Source organism: Gallus gallus, chromosome 17 (assembly GCF_016699485.2).
Source record: "Gallus gallus isolate bGalGal1 chromosome 17, bGalGal1.mat.broiler.GRCg7b, whole genome shotgun sequence".
In the NCBI taxonomy this organism is placed as follows: Eukaryota; Metazoa; Chordata; class Aves; order Galliformes; family Phasianidae; genus Gallus; species Gallus gallus.
The window spans coordinates 5,327,289-5,346,454 of NC_052548.1; the positions used below are offsets into that span (position 1 = coordinate 5,327,289).

General features: G+C 51.3%; 1 protein-coding gene and 1 long non-coding RNA gene across 8 annotated transcripts in view; one reads left to right on the plus strand and one right to left on the minus strand.

Annotated features, from left to right (window-relative positions):
* Positions 1–6,266: 6,266 nt before the first annotated feature.
* Positions 6,267–10,603, minus strand: LOC101749517. Of its 3 annotated transcripts, none has more exons than XR_006931693.1 (3): positions 10,330–10,603; positions 8,841–9,219; positions 6,267–7,132 (listed from the first exon to the last, which is right to left on the minus strand). It is a non-coding gene; the product is annotated as an uncharacterized LOC101749517 (long non-coding RNA). The 3 variants fall into 3 exon arrangements; XR_001464493.4 differs by having other exon boundaries at positions 6,267–7,661; XR_001464492.4 differs by having other exon boundaries at positions 6,267–7,893.
* Positions 7,927–19,166, plus strand: part of COL27A1 (collagen type XXVII alpha 1 chain) — a 127,492-nt gene continuing 116,252 nt past the window's right edge. For 2 of the 5 annotated variants that reach the window (XM_040649277.2, XM_040649276.2), the window contains exons 1-2: positions 8,280–8,356; positions 16,274–16,344. In XM_040649277.2, the coding sequence (XP_040505211.1) occupies positions 8,295–8,356; positions 16,274–16,344 (133 nt within the window). In that variant the 5' untranslated portion in view covers positions 8,280–8,294. Of the gene's footprint in view, positions 8,168–8,263; positions 8,357–9,525; positions 9,760–16,273; positions 16,345–19,166 lie in introns of those variants that run through there. The other 3 variants (XM_025141346.3, XM_025141347.3, XM_040649275.2) reach the window with 3 other exon arrangements.

Sequence of the window (19,166 nt, forward strand, 5' to 3'; positions counted from 1 at the left end):
ACAGCTCACGTGCAACCCAGCTCACACCAAACCCAGCCCAAACACACCAGGTCAGTGCTGCTGGTGTGCTGGCTCCCTGGTTTTGTGCAGGGGCAAGGCATGTCTTCATGCCTGTGCACTACTGAGCTGTCCTTGGCTGGGGCTGATGTCGGTTTGCTACCTTCACTTGGTGTGGTTATTTCTGGCCAAGAGAAGATTAAGCCTGCAGTGGGTGTTTGCTATGTCAATAACTATAATTAAGCGTTTGTGGTTCTCTAGCAAACTCTGGAAACTATAATTTTCAGCGTAGTCCCCTCCTAGCATTGCTATGGGGAGAGGGTGGTCTTTGTAGGGCTAAAAAAAAAAAGTAAAAAGTCATAGCTAGAAAATAAAATGCTGATCAGTGCTGTTTGTACGTATGTTAATTCAGTGCTATTTCTCCTTTAAAGAAGAAGGAAAATAGAAAGCTTGCCATTTCTATCTTCCAAATACTTCAGGGAAAGTTTTGCACAGAAACTGGTTTGTTCCTGCTGTCTAATAATGGCATGTCGGGAAAAAAATTAAGAGCAGCTCAAGATGAAGAGCGAAACTTTATTTCCTCTGTGAGTTCCCTTTGCTGACCATGTGTAGGACAGGGGTGCAGTTTGCAGTGCTGCTGAATGCAGGGTGGGTGGGTGGGGGAAGCTCCGTGTGCTCATGGCTCAGTGGAGGAGTCCCGCGTTCTTCTCCTCTTTCAGAATGTTATCTTTAAGTATCTGGGGCTCTTTCTCTACGTCCAGCTGATGAATTAAGGAAAACCATGTGGGTGGTGATGAGTCGGGGATCATGTTAATAGTCACCAAGTGCTTTTAGGAGGCGATGATGAAAGGTGCGCTGGGCGCATCAAAGCGTTTTCTTGCACTACCGCCCTATTCATTGCACGTTGGATGGGGAGGGCTGGCTCATTGCCCCGTGCTTGTTGCTCTGAGGTGGGAACCATGCTGCCCACATCAGTGGGTGCCCAGGGCTGCGCTCACCCCATAGCAGCAGGGCCGTCATGTGTGTGCCAGCCTGCAGAGCATCGTGCCTCTCCCTCCCCAGCGTCACTCACTGAGCCTTGGTGCTTATTCAGGGCTTTGGAGATGCAAAATGCTAAGTAGTTTCTTGTGTTCTGCTGATTAATGAAAAGTCTTGCAGTCCGTTTTGGTCCAGCTCATGAGCTAAGTGTGGGATTTGGTAGGAAAAGAGCCTTAATCATCAGTGCCGTTCAGAGAAGAGCATCTCAACACACAGTGAGATTAAAAGTTGCCCTTTAAAATCTAAACAAGACATCATGGGATGGTCTGGGTTGGAAGGAACCTCTCCGATCATGTAGCTCCAACCCCTGCTATAGGCAGGGGCTGCTCCCAGCACACCAGGTTGCTCACAGCCCCATCCAGCCTGGCCTTGAATGCTTCCTGGGAGGGGGACTCACCCCTCACATTAACAGCAGTTTAATGTGAGCTCATAATAAAGCAATGGCAGAGAAAAGCAATGCGGGGGGAGAAGGGCAGGTGTCAGGCTGCCTGTGGAGAGAGATGGCACTGACAAAGCACACAGTTGGCCTGTGTGTGAAGAAAACGTTGAAGCACAGTGAGTTTGCCAGTGGAAATGTTTGCTGATGACACGCGAATGAGATGTTCCATGTGAAGAGGGATTTGACTGTTTTCTGAGGAACTGGAGAGTAAACAGTGTTTCTTTCTTGGTTTTTGGAGTGTAAACCTTGACCCCCATCTAACCCGGGTCAGTGACAAGACTTCTTCAGTGCCAGAGGCTGTGGGGAAATGGGAAACAGGCTTAAAAATGCCTCAGCTGGGTCTGTACAACAGCCCCTCTATGTGATGCTGCTGGGCAATGTGAACGAGGGCCTGCCCCCTTGGCTGTGCTTCTCAAGTGTTTAAGAGTCCAATTCTCCGTGCCACGGTGCTAACATAGATTGCAGCTGACATTCGTCGCTGCTGTATCGCAGTGGAAATGCTGCGCTGTGTCTGAAGCTGCTCATGGAACCCCCATCCATTTGCCCCTAAGAAGTGGCAGAAGTTGCCCTGCTTGGATGGAGACAGTTTACCGAGAACTCACTGTGTTTGTCTCCGTGATGTGCTTTGAAATGTGAAGTCCAAGTGACTTTCCTGACATCCACTCCTCTGTGACATATATTTTCTTCTTAGGGCATGGAGAAGAGAGTTAATGGGTGTTTGCAGTATCTGTGTGTGTATTTCTGTTTGAAGATAGACACAAATCTGCTCCCAGTTCCCCCCCACGGTGAATGGGGGATGCCCAAATGCAGTCATGGCCCTCTGACCACTTACATATGACAAAGAATGAGTTTGGCAGTTTACATCCTCTTAAGCAGCGTTGGGAAGGTGGGTAACACTGCACTGCAACAGCTGCTCCAGGAAAGTCCTGCAGCAGCACAGTGAGTCTCTGTGCTGAAAAGACTTGTGGCATTTGGCCCAGGCACCATTGGAAGTCCAACCACCTTCAACAGACACACCAATGGGATTGGAGTACCTGATGCCTGTCATCCCCTCTATAAGGGGATTGAGGAGTGATATGGAAGCACACAAAGGCTCCTGAGCTTCAGGTCCTTGATGGCAGATCCCAATGTGAAGCTGCTCTGATGCCTTCCGTTCACTCCTTTTCCATTCAGATCACCACGGGGAGGGGAAGAAATCTCTCAAGCTCTGAAAACCAACAAGCAAACAAACAAAAATCCCCTTCCGTGAAACCCATTTCAATCACTGCATTTTATTTTCCTCTCCTCCAGGGAGGAGGGGATTTATTTCACCAGTGGGTGTACAAATATTGACTCGATGCTTTTTTTCCCCCCACCCCCTTTTGGAATTGGAGGAGCCAAGACATAACTGGGTCTCTTATTAGTTCTTACTCAAACATAAGTAAATACAGCCTTTCTGCAGTGGCTCCGGTTTGGAGAGCTTCACCATACGCTATCATTATTGAAGTGGGGAGAGAGCAAAAGTGTGCGGACGTGAAGAAGTGTGTTTGCTGGAAGGAAAGGAGCCTGTTAGCTTTGAAGCAGATCTGTACACACTCAGTTAACGTCGTATGTCAGAAGATAACTTCTCTGTGAAAACGGGCTGTGTTTTCTGCTTTGTGTGTTAACAATTCCAGGGGAGTATGGAGAAATGGAGCATTGTTCTGCTCTAAGTGGCACAGATTGCGTTTCAGTCGGCGCAGATAAAGTGCTAGGAATTGTCTGCTGTGCTCCAGAAGATGTATTTGAATTGCATGTTTAATCAGCAGGTTGCTTTTCTTTTTTTCCTGTGGCCCTTTTCAGCCAAATGAAGCTAAGCCGTCCCTGATGAGCTGTGTCTGCACGGTGGCAGGTTGTGGTGGATGTAAAAGCTGGTCGGGAAATAGATGTACACTCCTTCCTGCAGGAGAGCCTGCTGCCAACTGCACAGCACAGTAATAACAGTTTACTGGCAGTGCTTTGCATCTAAAGGTCTTAAACATCGCTGCACATAAAATGTTCTGTGCCACGAGCTCCACTCTAGAGGCAAGAAAGTAATGGCACAAAAGCAATGGCATCTGTTGCTTCAGGTCAGCCTGCAGCTCACCAGGATCGTGCAAACCAAACCTGAGCCCTGCTGGGATCTGGCTTAGCAGCCCTGCATTGGCCATGGCTCCATCCAGGCTTGGCCCCCAGGCCCAAGCAGCTGCTGGGGAGCAAGGTGCCTGCTCGGCCACCTGCAGCACTCTGCATCAGAGATGGCAGAACGCTGCAGTGAGTATCTGGCTGCAGAGATAGCTGAGCACAGTGAAGGAAGCAATGCCACTGCAGCGTGTTTGAGCTTAGATCATAGAATCACAGAATTGTTTGAGTTGGAAGGGGCTCTTGAAGGCCATCTGATCCGGGTCCCTGCAGCACACAGGGACAGCCACAGCTCCATCAGTGCTCAGAGCCCCATCTAGCTCAGACCTTGGGTGTCTGCAGGGATGGGACGTCCACCATCCATCTGAGCAATCTATGCCAGTGCCTCACTACCCTTATGAGTATAAGGAAGATGTCTTTTACAATCTAAACCTTCCTACTTCTAGCTTGAAACCATTTCCCCCTGTCCTACCAAGATGAAGTTAAGCAATTCCTTGTTCTGGTTTATTTGTGTCTCTGTACACAAATCACGTTGCAGCTGTTTTGGTGCTGATGCTTCAGAATGTAGTGGAGTACAAGATTTGTTTATCATAACGTGTGGGTGTGGGTGTGCATGTCAAGAGGTGTCTCCTCCTTGTCCCAGCTAAAGCAGTTTCTTTCATAGAGTCATTTGAGGTTGGAAAGGACCTTTAAGATCATCCAGTCCATCCATCCATCCATCCACCTACCACCACTGCTGCCATACACTGCATCCCTCAGTACCACGCCTACCCTTTTCCTTGCACACTTCCAGCATCAAACCAAACCCCCAAAAGGCATCATGTTCAACTTGTCAGTAACAAACAAAACCAAACCACGTTTATTCTCATTCTGTTTTAAATATCATTGCCCTTAAACATCGCGTCACACCAGAATGTTGGCTCGGCCTTATGTCAGCCCTTCCTTTATGTAAGTCTTCCTTTCCCCTCCCCGTTGAAATTACTGAGAACCCAACCCGAGTTTTCAGTTGACAATCCCTGTCACAGCAATGTGCTGTTGTAGCCACGGCCATCCTTAATGTGCAAGAAGCAATGCAGCTCAGCAGGTTCTTTGAAGCTCTGGGCTCATATCCATCCTTGCTGCAAGAGAAGGTGCTCTCAGGGTGGTTCAATCAGAGAGAGATTGGATTATCCAACCTGCCTGGTTCAGCACACTCCCACTGCCCCAGCAGGGTCCTCTGGTGCAGCACTGGGCAGAACATCAGTGCTTGCTGATGCACTGCAGCACTTAACGAGCAAACCTTCCAACTGTGGAAGAATTATTGCTCCACGCGCAGCAGCCCAGCATTGGTTTGGATGGTGGGTTGGGTTTTTGGTACTTTTTCTGCAGGGAAAGAGGGAAACCAGCCTTGGTTATCTGTTGTGTGGATCAAAACGTAGCATTGGATCACCTCCCAGTGGCACAAGCAGTAGAACAGCCTGGGCTGGTGCTTAAGGCTGGGGATGCTGCTCACGGCTGCCGAGTGCTGCTCGCTTTTGTGTTTTCCAGCAGCACCCGTGGCTGAACCATCCCAAAAACAGCACTCAAATTCCGCATAGCGACAGATGGACAACTGAGGGAAGTAGAAAGGGATGTTACCAAAACCAGACAGCCTCTGCCTGGTATCTTAAATGTTGGTGGTCAAGGTTTAGGAGATGTAATACCTTCACGCCTAAAGCACACAGCATGCTGCTCTGCTGTGGCTTAGTGGTTGGTCGCCACTCATCTGCAGCAGCTTTCAGCCATCCTATAAAGCTGCAGTTCTTTAGTTATCTCAAGAGAAATGTATGGCAGGATTGTGACCAGCAGCCAGCATTTCCTTAAGGAAGGTGGGCCCGGGCTTGCATCTCTGCGTTGTGTTTCCCTTCGTTCCAATGGAAGAAGGCTCCATGGAATGACTAACAGCGGTTCCCAGCTCTCGGGCAGCCCGATGGGATAAGGCACAGCTGAATAGCAGTGAGAGCAGCCCGTGCCAGACGTGGCATCCCCGCAGCACCGGTCAAGAGACAAAAGCCTTTAGTGTTCCGCAAAAGAATTTAAAACATTTTACATCAAACGGCTGCAGAAGTTCAAACATGTCACTGCTGGCCCATGGCACGGGCTGGGACGGGGGGGGGGAGGATAGCACAGGGCAGAGCATGGGTTGCACGAATGATTTTTGAGCTCTCCGTACACCTCCTGTGTGTGATCGATGCTCTCCATGCGAGGAACAAGAAATGCAACGAGCAGTGCTTTTGCATCACCAAAAAGAAGTTAAACGCTGCTCCCTAAAATAGGAGCGGAGCCGTCGGCACCTCCCCAGCGTGGGTTCCCACTGCCCAGGGCTCCCAAACAGCTCCGGGTTAAATGGCACCACTCCACAGCCCAGAGGGCAGTGAAAGGCCCTTTATCCCCACTCCCTGTTTGTCTGATCCCTCCCACAAGCCCTTCCTGTGCCGGGATTCACACTGCCCGTGCCTTCTGTGGCCACGCCACAGCCTCACCTCTGAACGAGGCATTGATCTAAATATACCCAGTGTGCAAAGCAAGTGCTCTGTTCCCAGTGCCGTGTGGTTCCGGTGGCATCTCCTCCCCCCTGCACTGTTCTTATTTTGGCTAATTAAATTAGAACAGCCACTTTTTTTTTTCTTTTTCTTTTTCTTTTTTTTTTAATTTAATTTCATCGCCGTGCCAATTTGCTTCAGTTTATTTAGTATTTTAAAGCAGCTTCCATTTAAATATGGAAAGGAAGGAAAATAAATCTGCTGAATGTATTTCTGTTCAGCATGTTGTGGCTTTTCTCTGTTTGAAGGACGAGGTCTAATTTTTGAACCTGAATCCACTCGGCCTGGCGTCAGCAGCATTGGGTTTCCTTTTGTTTTAAGCTCATTCCCTTATCCCAGCTGCTGCGCTGTGCTGATGTCTGTGTGCCAACAGAGCCCCCCTGCATCTCTTTGGGTTGAAACTGCTCAACTGAGCAAAGTTGAGTGCATCCATCAACACTGGCGTTGGTTTTGGTCTCATCTTTGCAAAGAGCTGCAGCACCCCTCCTGCTTTCCTCCTGGTCCCTTGCTCTGGGAAGATGGGCCTTGGTGTCCTTGGGTTAGCCTGGCTCGTTTAGGGGTGAAAGAGATGATTAAATACTCGTTGGTTTTGGAAGAGGTGGGAAAGAGCAGTGGGCTGCAATGTGTAGTCAACAGCACGCATCTCTCTCTCGATTCTACACGTTTCTTTGCAAACTTATAGGCTTTATTTTATAACTTAAGCACTTAGACTTGGCTAGAATGTCTTTCTGAGCAAGGAATGCATGACTGAAAAACATGCAAGAAACAGCTGGGGGGAAAAAGATAGCTGAGAAAATAGAGATTTGATGTGGTTTCCAACAAGCGTGTGAGTGCCTGTTGTCCCCATAGTCACAGAGCTGCTCCGGGTAGGCTGGGTGGGCACCCAGGGCTGGCTGTGCAGGAGCTCCATGCAGCTTTGTGGATGTGTGATTTGGCTGCTCGCTGCTGGACAGCTTCCCTGGAGGAAAGCAGGTCGTGAGGATGCTGCTTATTTAGCCCACTCATAACACGGCTCATTTCAGATTCCTTGGTGCTCTATTGTTGTTACTTAAAGCTTCATCTATTACAGCAAGAAAGCGACATGCAGATGCTTCAGAGCAAAGGTATGAATAAAATCCTGTGCCTATAGAAACTGGGAGATGCAAAACCACAGCCCCTGCGTGCAAGCACGGCTCTGCCAATGCACTTATTAAAGAGGAGAAGTCCTCAGCACGCATGGTAACAGAAGGCGTCGTGTATGCAGGAGGTCTGATTTATGGACAATCCACAGCTTTTGGCCACGTTCTGAGGTGACTTTTTTGAGTGAAACCCGCTTTGCTGAGTCAGGCCGGTGGGTCCTTGAGTTGCCTGCTGTGAGCATGAGAGCGCTCCCCTGCCGCTCCAGGTTCAGGGACGCGGGTCAGCGGCTCTGTTTATTCCGGGGGGGTACCCGAGGTCGGTGCGCACAACCAGCCGGAGGGGCTTTGGTTCTGCCGCTTCTTGAGCGCCTGGGGGGGACGTGGGGAGAGCCCCGGGGGGGCTCAGCTGCGATGCTCAGCGCCGCGCCCGTTCCCTGCAGCCCCGTCCCCACCGGGGGAGCCCCGGTGCCCCCATCCTCCCGTGCGGCACGGCAGCGCTGAACCTGCCCCTCGGAGGCTGGATCTGTGCTCATTAGCTGGTGTTTGCTGAAACCGGATACCTGGGGCACCCCAGCCAGCGAGCGGAGTCCCCTGGCTGCAGCTATTTAAAAGGACGAGGGCAGCCTTACCATTTCCACCTCTTTCACATCCATGTCCCTCCCAGCGCCCGCTCCCAACCCATCTCCTCTCCTGGATCCCCGCAGCATCAATGACCCACGAGCGGAGCGACCCGCGGGGAACCTGCTGGTGTGCACACCGGGAAAGGATTACCTGCTGAATTCGGGGGGACCCCAGGCTCTGTGGGCACCCCTGAGCCTGGCAGGCACCCACTGGCTCCCAGCGCAGGAGAAACCTTGAGGCTGAAGGGGAAGGAGGCAGGAAGGGGCCTTGGGGTGTTTTGGTTTGGTTTTGCTCCTTTTGCTTTTTTTTTTTTTTAATTTTTTTTTTTTTTTAATTATTGTTTTTTTAAGAAGTAGACGTTGTTGTAAGCTGCTGGGACAAATGAATGCCAACGAAGGTGGGGCTGCAAGGAGACGTTGCACAGCCTCTCGCCTCGCTGCAAAGTAAGTGCCCAAAGCAGAGCTGCTGTGTGAGAGGCAGGGCTGGGGGAGCCCGGGTGAAGGGGGAGGCAGGAGAGGGGCTGCCCACAGAGCTGAGGATTTGCTCTGTCCTGGTGTTCTGCTCACAGCAGCCAGGGCTTGGGGTGTCCTGGCTTGTTGGAAAAGGAGGGGGCGAAGGGATGCAGGTTTTACCCATGCTGGCCAGCACGGAGTCCCCTCTCGTGGCACAGCTGGCTGAGTGACTTGGGATCTGATTTGCTCTGATGGACTTTGTCTAAGAGAACTCCCCACCTCCCTGCCTTCCGGGCTTCTGTCACGTGGCGGTGGGAGAAGAGGGGTGCAGGGGTCCCCGTCCCTCCCTCCCCACGGCAGCAGCGCAATGCAAGGAAAGACGCGGGTAGTCCTGCAGATCTGAGCCCCTCTGTGTGCTCCCATCCTCCTCCCCCCCCCAAAGCCCCACACCCGGAGCAGAAGCCACGTTGGGTACCTCGTAACGTGGGGCCCAGCTGTGCCGGTGCTGTGGGTCTGAGCTGCTTTGGGCTCAGGGTTTGCAGCCCCGCAGCGATCTCCATCGGCAGCCTTCCCCACACCGGGACCTTTCTCCACGGAGTCTTCCTCTCTGACTCCGCACAGCCTGGAAAGGATCCTCGGTTCCTCCTCTGCAGCTCTGCTGGCCGGGGAGTTTCTTTTCGTTATTTATTTATTTTTGCATTACTTTCTGCAAATGCTGCGGTGTTACAGAGGAGGGCAGCAGAGAGAGGCAGCGGGGACATCCTTAAATAATTTTCATTTCTCAAAATCTGCCTTTTCCTCTTCTCTCTAAGTCCAGAGGAGAGATCCTTGGGGGGGTGGGAGGCACATCTGCACTGCAAATAAAAATAACTATCGCAACCACCAACCCAACCAACAACAACAACAACAAAAAGTCACAGCTAAGAAAAAAATAACACTAACCAAGGATTTTGGAAGCCAGAAGTAACAGAAATTGTGCTATTAATAAGGAGGAGGAAAAAAAAGAGAGAGAGAGAGAGAGGCAAGAAATCCAGCGACCATGGGCCAGCGTGGCTTCCTAGCATGTACTTTCTGTTCTCTCTCCTTTTTCCCAAGGTAATTGCAGTCTGCCGAGAGGGAGTTAAATGGGATTAAAAGATCTGTGTAAGCAAAAGGACCCAGAAGAGAAGGAGGAAGGAGTGAGCCGTCCGGGCCAGGGGGTGTCTTTGACACAGCTGAGCCCCTTAGAGAGGCAGAGAGCTGAGCTCCCGGCAAGGATGTACCCACAAACCGGCCTGTTCCCCTTTTTCTGATGGATTGCCGCAAAAATTGCCCGAAAGAGACAATGCACTAAACGTGATGGAGCCGGAATCAGAGCCGGTCTCCAGATTCAGAGCTACAGCAGCAGGCAGGGGGTGAGTACAAAGTGCTGCTTCTGCCGGCGCTGGGGAAAGGCATCCCGGGTGGGGACGGGGTCCCGGGGGTGCCGGGAGGGTTCCGGAGGGGAGAGCGTGCCTGGAGGGAGCCCCGCACGCTGGGGCGGCTGGGGTTGGGGTGGGGGAAGACATTCCTTCTGCCAGGGGATGATGTGAAAACTCCTGAGCTGGAGAGGAGAATGGGCTGGGAAGCAGGGAGGCCACGCTGGAGCCGGAGCAGGAGGGTGGGAATGGGGCTGGGGTGTGCGGCCGGGGGTGAGAGCGCGATGGTGGGGAGCGGAGCGGGGGGGGGGCACGGCGCTGGGTACGGCAGGGGGACCCCCCAGTTCTTAGCGCCGGGGGAAGGGGCTCCCGGTCCAGGGACCGATCCGCGGGGAGGGCACGGGAATCACACCCGCACCGAGATGCCGGAGAGGGCGATTCCACCTCCCAACGGTGCCCCCAGCACCTCCGCCTCGGGTGGGCACGGGGAGGGTCCCAACCCCACGCAGGAGCGGGACGGAAGCGCCGCCACCCAGCCCTGCACCGCGGGACGGGGGGCAGCGGTACCTGGAGAGCTGTATTGTGGTCCTCCAAAAAGTGGGAGAGCCATGGGGAGGGCTGAGGCACGTTCCGAGAGGCAGACGGGTGCGTGGTGGCATGTTGTTCATGTGCTCGCCGCACACGCGCGCGCACAAAGATCCCTGTCTGTCTGTATCCACGTACAGCTAAAAAATCACAGCGCCCTGCCTGTCCTCCTTCTCTTGTAGGCAGGGACGGCTTTTGTCATTTTCCTCGTTGGATTTGTTGTTGTTGTTGTTGTTGTTGTTGTTTCCCCGGGGCCGAGCAAAGGGTTAATCCGTCTGGTTGCGTTGTCGGATGTAACGATGATTTACCGACACTCCCTTGGAAGGACTGGGATTCTTCTGCCTGGCAGTTTGAAAAAGTTGTGTACAGGATCCCTGTGCTGCTGCCAGAGCCGGATGGGTGCGAGATGGGGGGATAGGACGGGCGAGGGGCTGGGGGCACCCCAAGGGTCACCCCTCTGCCTGCAGCCACCCCACGCGCGGTGCCGGAGCCGGGGCGAATGTGCAGCTCCCTTTGTAGGCTGGGCGCACGCTGTGCCTGCAGTGTCTGTGCATGGAGGGTTCCGCGTGTGATCCCAGCTGCTCCCACAGCCTGCACTCAGCTCTCCTGGAGCAGCGTGTGTGTGTGTGTGTTTATGCTGCATTTCAGTGCTTTCGAGTGGGGGTTTTTGCCCAGACGTGGCTGTGGCACATCTGGAGATGCTGTAGCTGTACCATCTCCCGGCTGCGCCTTTTGAACACTGTCACGGTCTGAGTGCAGCTCCTGCCTGGGACCGTGCAAGTGTGGCTGTCTGTCAGAAATGGAGAAGGCCGAAGGGGAGCGGGGGATGAGGAGTGCTGCAGAGGACCGAGAGCAGCACAGCCGTGCAGTGGGGTGTTCAGAGGGCTGCGGTGCTGGGGAGGTCCTTGGAGGTGCCTTCGTGCTGCGCCGTGAGTGCGATGGAGGGGTTACCCGTGGTCACGCTGCAGATGTGGGCAGGGAGATCCCGCTCGGGTCCCAGCACTGCGCTGATGCTGGGTGAGGGGATGGGCACCGGTGGGGCAGCGTGTATGGGATGGCTGGGTCTGCACCAGCACCTCAGTGCCCACTGAGCAGTGCCATGGGAAGCGTGCTCTGTGGGCTCGTGGTAACTCTGGATATGAGAGCCTTTTGTTCCCAGGGTGTGCTCTGGGTTGCATACCTTGCCAGCGTGCTGCTGATCCGTTCCTTCCTCGGCAGAGGTCGCTTGCTGCTCTTACATTATCTCCCGATGGGCTTTTCGGTGCTGGGATTCAACTTGCTTGGCGCAGCGGTGCTGTGCATCCTGCCATTCCCCTGCTGGCTCTTCCTGTCAAGGCCTTTGGTCTCAGCAACACTCCTGGGAGCCCAAAGCCACTTCCAGGCCACACCGGTGCCACAGAGCTGCCCCAGAGCTACAAAGGGAACCCTCTGGTGCCTTCCCATGAAGCGTTGGGGCTTCCCATGTCCCTGGGGCTCCACTTATCGCAGCACTGCTCTGACATCCCCATAGTAGGGCTGGTGGCTGGGAGCTGAGTGTGTGTCCAAGCTGCAGCACTTGTGCTCTACCCACCGGCCCCTTCCAGCCCCAGCGCTGTGTGCTGACCACGTTTCAAGGGGACAAGGTGGACCTGCAGGCAGGGCAGGCAATTTGGGACAAATGACAGCAACAGTGGGGAAGTTCAGCAGCAAGCAGGTCAATGGGACATGCAGGTTGGGTGGACTGCAGCAAAGAGGAGGTGGTTGCACAGCCTCGTGGAGATGTGCCCTGGGATGCTTAGGGTTAGGGTCACAGCATCGTGACCAAGGCATTGGCTGAGGTCCTGCAGCTGGGTCACTCCTCTGCTGCCACTCTGATACAGCTCCCAGCTTCATCCCATCTGTCCTGCTTCAAACCTGCACTCACTGAGGTTACATTAAAGGCCAGGGGACTCCCAGGTCTTGCAGTAAGGGGTTGGATGAAATCTTTAAATGGTGAGAGAACTGAGGTTTTTTTCTCTGCTGCTTTGCTGGGGGCATGAGGGGAATGGTGGACGCTTAGTGAAGTGCGAATGGAAATAATGGGGAATTATATACGGCTCTGCCAAACACCATTCACAACATGAAGGAATGCAAAGGTGTTTGTTGGAAGGACAAAAAAAAAGGAGTTGGATGACAGGTCACAATTAGCAGTTCTGTTTGCTGAGGGCTCCAGTTACGAGCTGAGGACACAAAGGGAAGGGCTGCAGTGAGTGTTGTCACATCAATCAGCAGCAAAGCCAATAACTCAGTGCTGGTGAGCAAAGAGGAGACCAAGGAGCATGCTGTCAGTAAGATCCCCTATTGCAGGAAGTTGCTGGGGGGCATCTGGAAGGGTGTCTGAGTCATCACAGCCTCATCAGCCTGTCTGTCCTTCATCCACAAAGTGAAGAAGCAGGCTGTCAGCAGCAGGAGCTCAGAGAAGCTCTGGGCCAGGGCTGTGCAATGAATACACAAGCTCTTGTTCCCAAGAAGGAGCACAGGGACCGGGAGCCTGAATCCCATCAGCCCTTCATTTCCAGGTATCAGCATAAACCCTTACAAGAGCAAGGTGAAATGCTGAAGGAGTGGGGTTGGCCACGCCAATGCTCCATCTCAATGTTCTGTATACTGCAGGTCTGCATTGACCTCCTGGAGAAATCCTATGTGAAGCTGTAGGTGCTGAGGAAGCAAACACCTTTGTGGCAACCAGACCTTCCTTGTGCCTAGCTGATGAGAAGGCTTTTAGGAGAGCAAAGGCTGTTTGCAGTGCTTGAGGCCTCCTGACGTATCGCTCTTCTCAATCCTTCCTCTTTGTGGCTACGCATGCCATGAATTTGGAGTTGTAGTTGGGGTTATATAGACACGTACCCAGGATAATTGTTTTGTGAACGTGGTGCTGGGTATTTTGGGGAGCTGGTTATATGTTTATATATGTGTATATATGTATATGTACATGTATATATGGTTAACATTGAAAAAAGATCCCACAGAACTACTCAGGGGCAAAAAAGAGACATCCACATAACGAGAGGTTCCCATCCCACCTCCAGGAGCTGGGAGTGGGGTCGATTCCATGGGGCAGTTTGGAGCCTCCGTACGTAGGCTGTGATTTCTGTTTCCTGTTGGCTGCAGAACTGCCTGGAAGTCTTATTAAAAGTCACCTCCACTCACATGCATCAGATCTTAAGCGACATAAACGTTATCTCTTCTTAAGAATTATCATTTGATCTACAGTTGGAAACGCAGGTTTGCCTTTCTTGAAAAGCAGTCTGCAGCGCCCAGCTGGCTTCTGATCTATTGAACAGAAATAAATACACCTGAATAGGGGAGAGTGGGAGGAATTGTTTCTCCATTCTCAAGAACGTTTGCAATTTCCAAAACGTTTTGCACTGTAAATGAGTGCAAAAAGGTAAAAAAATAAATAAATAAAATAAAAAATTGAAATGCTGCTTTGGTCCTTTGTAATATATTTTGATTCAGCTTTGACCCATTGTTTAAGGAAGAAGGGGCATCTGGGGCGATGCAGTCATCTCCTGACATCCTGAAGCCCCGGCACGAGTGGTCCTACACCTTCTGGTTGCTTTTTGTAGGAACTCCTCATGGTGTTCGTCCTGCTGCTACCTGCATGCCCACCCTTTCATTGGGGAATGCTGAAGTCACTGCCGTAGGTTGAGATGTGCCACTGTTGGCCTTTGTACTGCTCAGCCCTTCTCTGCTGTCTCTTGCCTTGCACTCTCAGCGCTGTGTTGTTCTCATGGACTCATCGTTGGCATCTGCAAAAAGTAACGTAGTCAGTAGCTTCAGTTTGCTGTAAAGGGAGTTTGTGCCTCCACTGGAAAACCTTTAGGGCTCATGTGAACTTACATCGTTGGTGTTTAGGGGCATTTCTCCACCTGGCAACTACAGCGGTGGGATCCTGCTTTGGGTATTCAAAGGCCCCGTGCTATAAAAGAAATGAATGCCTTTAGTGGGTGCCTCTTGCTGGAGTCTCTGTGGAAATCTCTGGTGGTGGCAAGAAGCAGAGATGAAGGCAAGGTGGGTTGGATAGCTCTATATAAGGAGAAAAGCCTCCTCTATTACTACTCAAGCTGCTTATGCAATCCTGTCACTGCGGAGTTGTAACGGAAAAAGAGCCTGCTTTATAAAATCCTGCAATAATTAACAGCCCCATCAGTCACAGGTCTGCCATTTGGAAGCTGCCTGTGCTTTTTCCATTAAGTTGGTAAATTTTGCCAAAGTGTTTTTCTTCAGTGCTTTGGTACTCGGCCCCGCTCTCAGCTCGTACAGCGCGCGGGGTCCAGGAGCAGGGCTGGGGCCAGCTGGATCCCATGCCTTCGTCTCCTTTATGGCCCCATTGCTGTCACCAGAATGGAATTATGTGCTGGATTTTCCCCGAGGCTTGTTCCCCTCACCGTGTTGGTCAACGGGGATTTTGGAAGCAGATTTGGGTTGTGAAGGTGCTCCTGCACCCCTCTGACACCTGTGCGTTGTGTGCTCGTGTGTTTGCACAGAGCAGCACAAATCAGATCCTCACCAGACCAAAGGTGTTCCTAATGCTGGGGGCTCCTCCTGCCAACTTTGTGTTGGTCATCCCTTCCCCTCACCTTCCCACCAAGCAGTTTAGCCTTGGTGGCACCCAACAAAGCTCCACACATGTGAGAACGGCATCCACATCCCAATGTCCATTGATCCTTAGGAGGCGAACACAGAAGTGCAAGTCTTCCTATAATGTTGATTTTGGCCTCATTTAAGTCACAAAAAGGTTTCAGCTAGAGGTGGCCATGAGGAGTCATCATATTCCCTTTGCCTTCCTACCTCCCAGGCCTGCAGCTCCAAGAGCTGTATCCCATGGGCTGCAGTGGGCAGAAAACAGCCCCATCTCCCCACTGGGGATCTCCGGAGTGCAGGGAAGCTTTCCTGGTTAGCATATAGCTGGCTGCAGGACTTGGTGAAAGGTTTGGCTGTTCCAAGCGGCCATTCCTTTGTGCATGAACTACAGCAGCCCCAGAGCTCCTGGAATGCACAGCCTGGTGTCAGGGTAATGGAAACAGTACAAGAGTGATGTGCTTCGTCTCATTTGTTTCCCAGCCGATGTGGGGCTGCTCCAGTATTTTGTCCCTTCAAGCCTTAAAATATTAACTAAGTGGCTGGATTCCTGTGTGGAGCTTTACGTTCAAGGCCAGGTTTCCTCGCTGATGCGTAAATCACTGCAGCTTCATTGGAGCTGTGGGAAAGGGTCTCCTGCATTAGGTGAGGATCTGGCCCGGGGCAATGCATCGTCTCAGAGGATATTTTCCTGTGCTAAAGCTGAGACTTGATGGCAGGAGAAGAGTGTTCTCTAATCCCCATTGATAAATGATTCCTCTCTGCCAGATCTGAGAGAGGAGCGAGCAGCACTTTGCCATTGCTCTGCATATCCCAGTGCTCGCGCTGGTTTGGCTGCGATGAGGAACAACTGGTGGATGTCCCACACTGCCTCTGGCTGAGGGCTGTCTGTAGTTTACATTTTTGTCTCCGTTCCTCCAGCTGCCTAATGCCCTTGCTGATCAAGCTGCTGAATCTCAGCTCTCGAAGACGAGGGAATTCAATCTCCAAACTTTCCACTGACAGTTTTAAGTGAGCTTAACCGAGGAGTTTCCTATGTTCGTTGTTTGGCCACAGACCAGGGAAGCTGGCGGGGGATGGGGGGGGGCTCAGATGTCTTTCTGCTAAAACTTTTCCTCCCTGCTGCTGTTCCAATGGCTCTGCGATGCTTAAAGCTTAGCTAAAACAGGAAGCTTTGCCCAATCCCTTCTATTGAGCACCCATTATCCCGGAGGCGTGTGGACATTGCCACCAGATGATGATTCAGGAGGAGGCCATTAGCAGGGCTGGGTTTGGTACCAATGTTGTAGAAACTCACCATCTTTTTCTTCTCTTCCAATTTCAGGGGATTCTGCTTTGTCTGGACTGTGTTGTGTTTTAGCTGGTTCCTGGGATTCACACAGGGAAACTCTGAAGGTAAATCACACTTTTTTCCCCCTCTTCCTTTTTTAATCAGAGTAGAAGCCGAGGGCTTTTATATAATTTTGGGGCCAAACATTTAATAATTCCAGAGCCCGGTGTGGAGAATTAAGTGCATTCATTGCTGATCGTTGCAGCACTGATGATGTAGATGACGCAGTTAACAGCTGGCAAAGGAACCGGGTTTCTGCGGGTGATTACGTGCCCCACAGGACTCTCAGAAGTGCCTTTCTGCCTGGTGGAGCGACTGGGAATGAAGCATTTTGCTGTATCTAAAATATCATTGGCATCTACCTGCATTAGCTCGCACTTAACTGCTTTTAGGAGGTGCCCCTTGAGGCCGGGCCATTAAGGAATTAAGAGTCTCTGGCAAACGATTTTTAACTTGACTTGGATGCAACCCAGTCGTGCCTGTGCAGATGCATGGGATGCAGTGTGTGCAGAAATGATGAGAGTTCTGAAAGTAGAAGGTTGGCCGTTGGGAGGAACTTCTCAGTGATGCAGTGGCACAAGCTGCCCAGGGGGTGGTGGGGGCACTGTCCCTGGAGGTGTGCAAGGAAAGGGTAGGTGTGGTACTGAGGGACGTGGCGTAGTGGTGGTAGGTGGATGGATGGACTGGATGGTCTTAGAGGCCCTTTCCAACCTTAAGTGATTCCATGGAAAGCAAATTTCAGGAGGAAATGTCCCACAGGGGTGGTTTGTAGGAGAATTTCTGTGTCTGGCTCAGCCCCTGTGCTGCAGGGAGAGCTTTCTATACGGAACAACTGTATACCTTTACCCATCTTCTCCAGGCGTCCCTTCCTGGCGCTGCTGGAGGCAGGACAAAAGCTTGGGCTGCAGTAACCCCCACACGACAAATTAGCTTCAGAGTCAACAAAAACAAAACTAAATCCGTATTTTACAGCTGATTGTGGTAACGGAGCATCTCTGCAACATCTGTTTGTCAGGGAGCCAGCTCCTAAAATAGCAGCACCTCTTCCACACGGATGTTTTACACGGGCGCATGCTGGAACCCAGCAGCTTCCTGCAAGCAGGAGACAACAATAAGTGGACTAGCAGGCTCCAGGGCTCTCCTCTCAGTCTCCAAAGCATGAAGGAAAAATAGAAAGTTGGTCAGTGCTCAGCTGTAAGCCAGCCCACGGAGCACTTCTTACAGAAAAAAAATACCTAAAATAACATCCCTGCCATCAGCAAGTTTGAAAAATGTAATATTTTCCAAATTCTCCTTCAATGCAGAAGAGGTGAACATCTGGCTGAATTACTTAGTCAGGCAGTTTTCAGAGCAAGTTTTATGTCAGCTCATAAAGAGGCAGAGCAAATGCTGTCTCTTGGCGTCTCTCTTTCGAGTAGATTTTAACATGCTGTTTGGATCCATCTTTATCCATCATTTCAGTCCCATGATAATTATGGGATGGTGCCGTCTCTCTTAGCGTTACCATCAATTCAAATGAAACTCTTTCACTTTGTCCTTGCTGTGTTGCCTTTGTAGTTGCCATCCCTCTGAGATCATAGAATCATTAAGGTTGGAAATGACCTCTAAGATCATCCAGCCCATCCATCTACCACTATTGCCCACTAAACCGTATCCCTCAGTACTGCATCACTCCCTGGCAGCCTGTGTCAGTTAATGATGGTCCCCCTCTGATAAAGAATTAAGAATTTCTGCTCAGTTTCCCAACAATCAGAGTCAGGATCTTCTTCTGGGAATCAAAGTCTTCCAAGGAAGGGAAGGCTGTAAGAGAACGTTGGCCATTCAAGACTGTGTCATCACTCAGGATTTTTGAATGTGAGTTTTACAACATCAATTAAGAGCTCATTCATGGATCTGCGTGAGGATGACATTAATCCAATGCTGTGGGCTATTGAAAAGACCACAGCTGTTACTGTAAGGTGTAGAGATCCGCCTGCACAGTGGAAAATCAGGGAGCACAGAGGGTGGTTTTCCCCTAAGCATTACAAATGCAAAAGATCACGAGGTTAGTGAGTTCATCGGATGTGCACTGACTAAAGGTCTGGGCAGAACTTTTGGAAATGTAGCATTTATCCTACCCAGTTTTAGCTGTGGGCATCTGATGTCAGCTGCTGGAACCTGGGAAGCTCCGAGTTATTTCTCTTCTGCCTTCTGGCTTCCTTCCTGACAAAGATTTTTATGTAGGGAGACGGGGAGGGAGAGAAAGAAGAGCAGGATAGCAAGGAAAGACTTTATCACCTCTTCTGGACACAGTCACGTGCTTGTACAGGAATCTCTGTGCATCTCACTTAGAAAAGATTTTCCCTGTTGCTGAAGTGCTGCTGGAGGAATGCAGCAGTTCGGCTGGAGGCACCTGGGAGCAGGCAGCTCTCAGTGAATGAATCTTTTAAATAATGTGTTTTGATGGAAAAAAAGTCTACGGAAGAAGAAAAAAAAAAAAAAAGAAAGAAAGAAAGAAAAGCAAAGGAGGAAAAAATGCTTTGCTCAACTTGGAGCCATTTAAAGAAGCAAAAATTACCTTGCGTTTTGCATTAGCTGATGACATCCCATCGTCCCTGGGGATGTGCCCCACCTGCCCAGGGCAGCCATGGTGTGCAGGAGTCCGGAGCTGTGTGCCTGGACCTGGGGCTGGAAAATCCACACCCGTGTCCTGCATGAGGTCTGCTTTGTTTGGATTCTTTTGCGTAAGCATGGAGAATTTGGCTCTACCTTTGTGGGTTTTTAGGGAGAGGAGAGGTTGGACTGTGCTTTTCTTTTTTCCTTTTTCGGCAGCACTGTTTGAGGCAGTTGCTAACAAGGCGGTTGGGTCAGTGCTGCAAACAGTAGCAGCATGCTCTGAGCAGGGAAG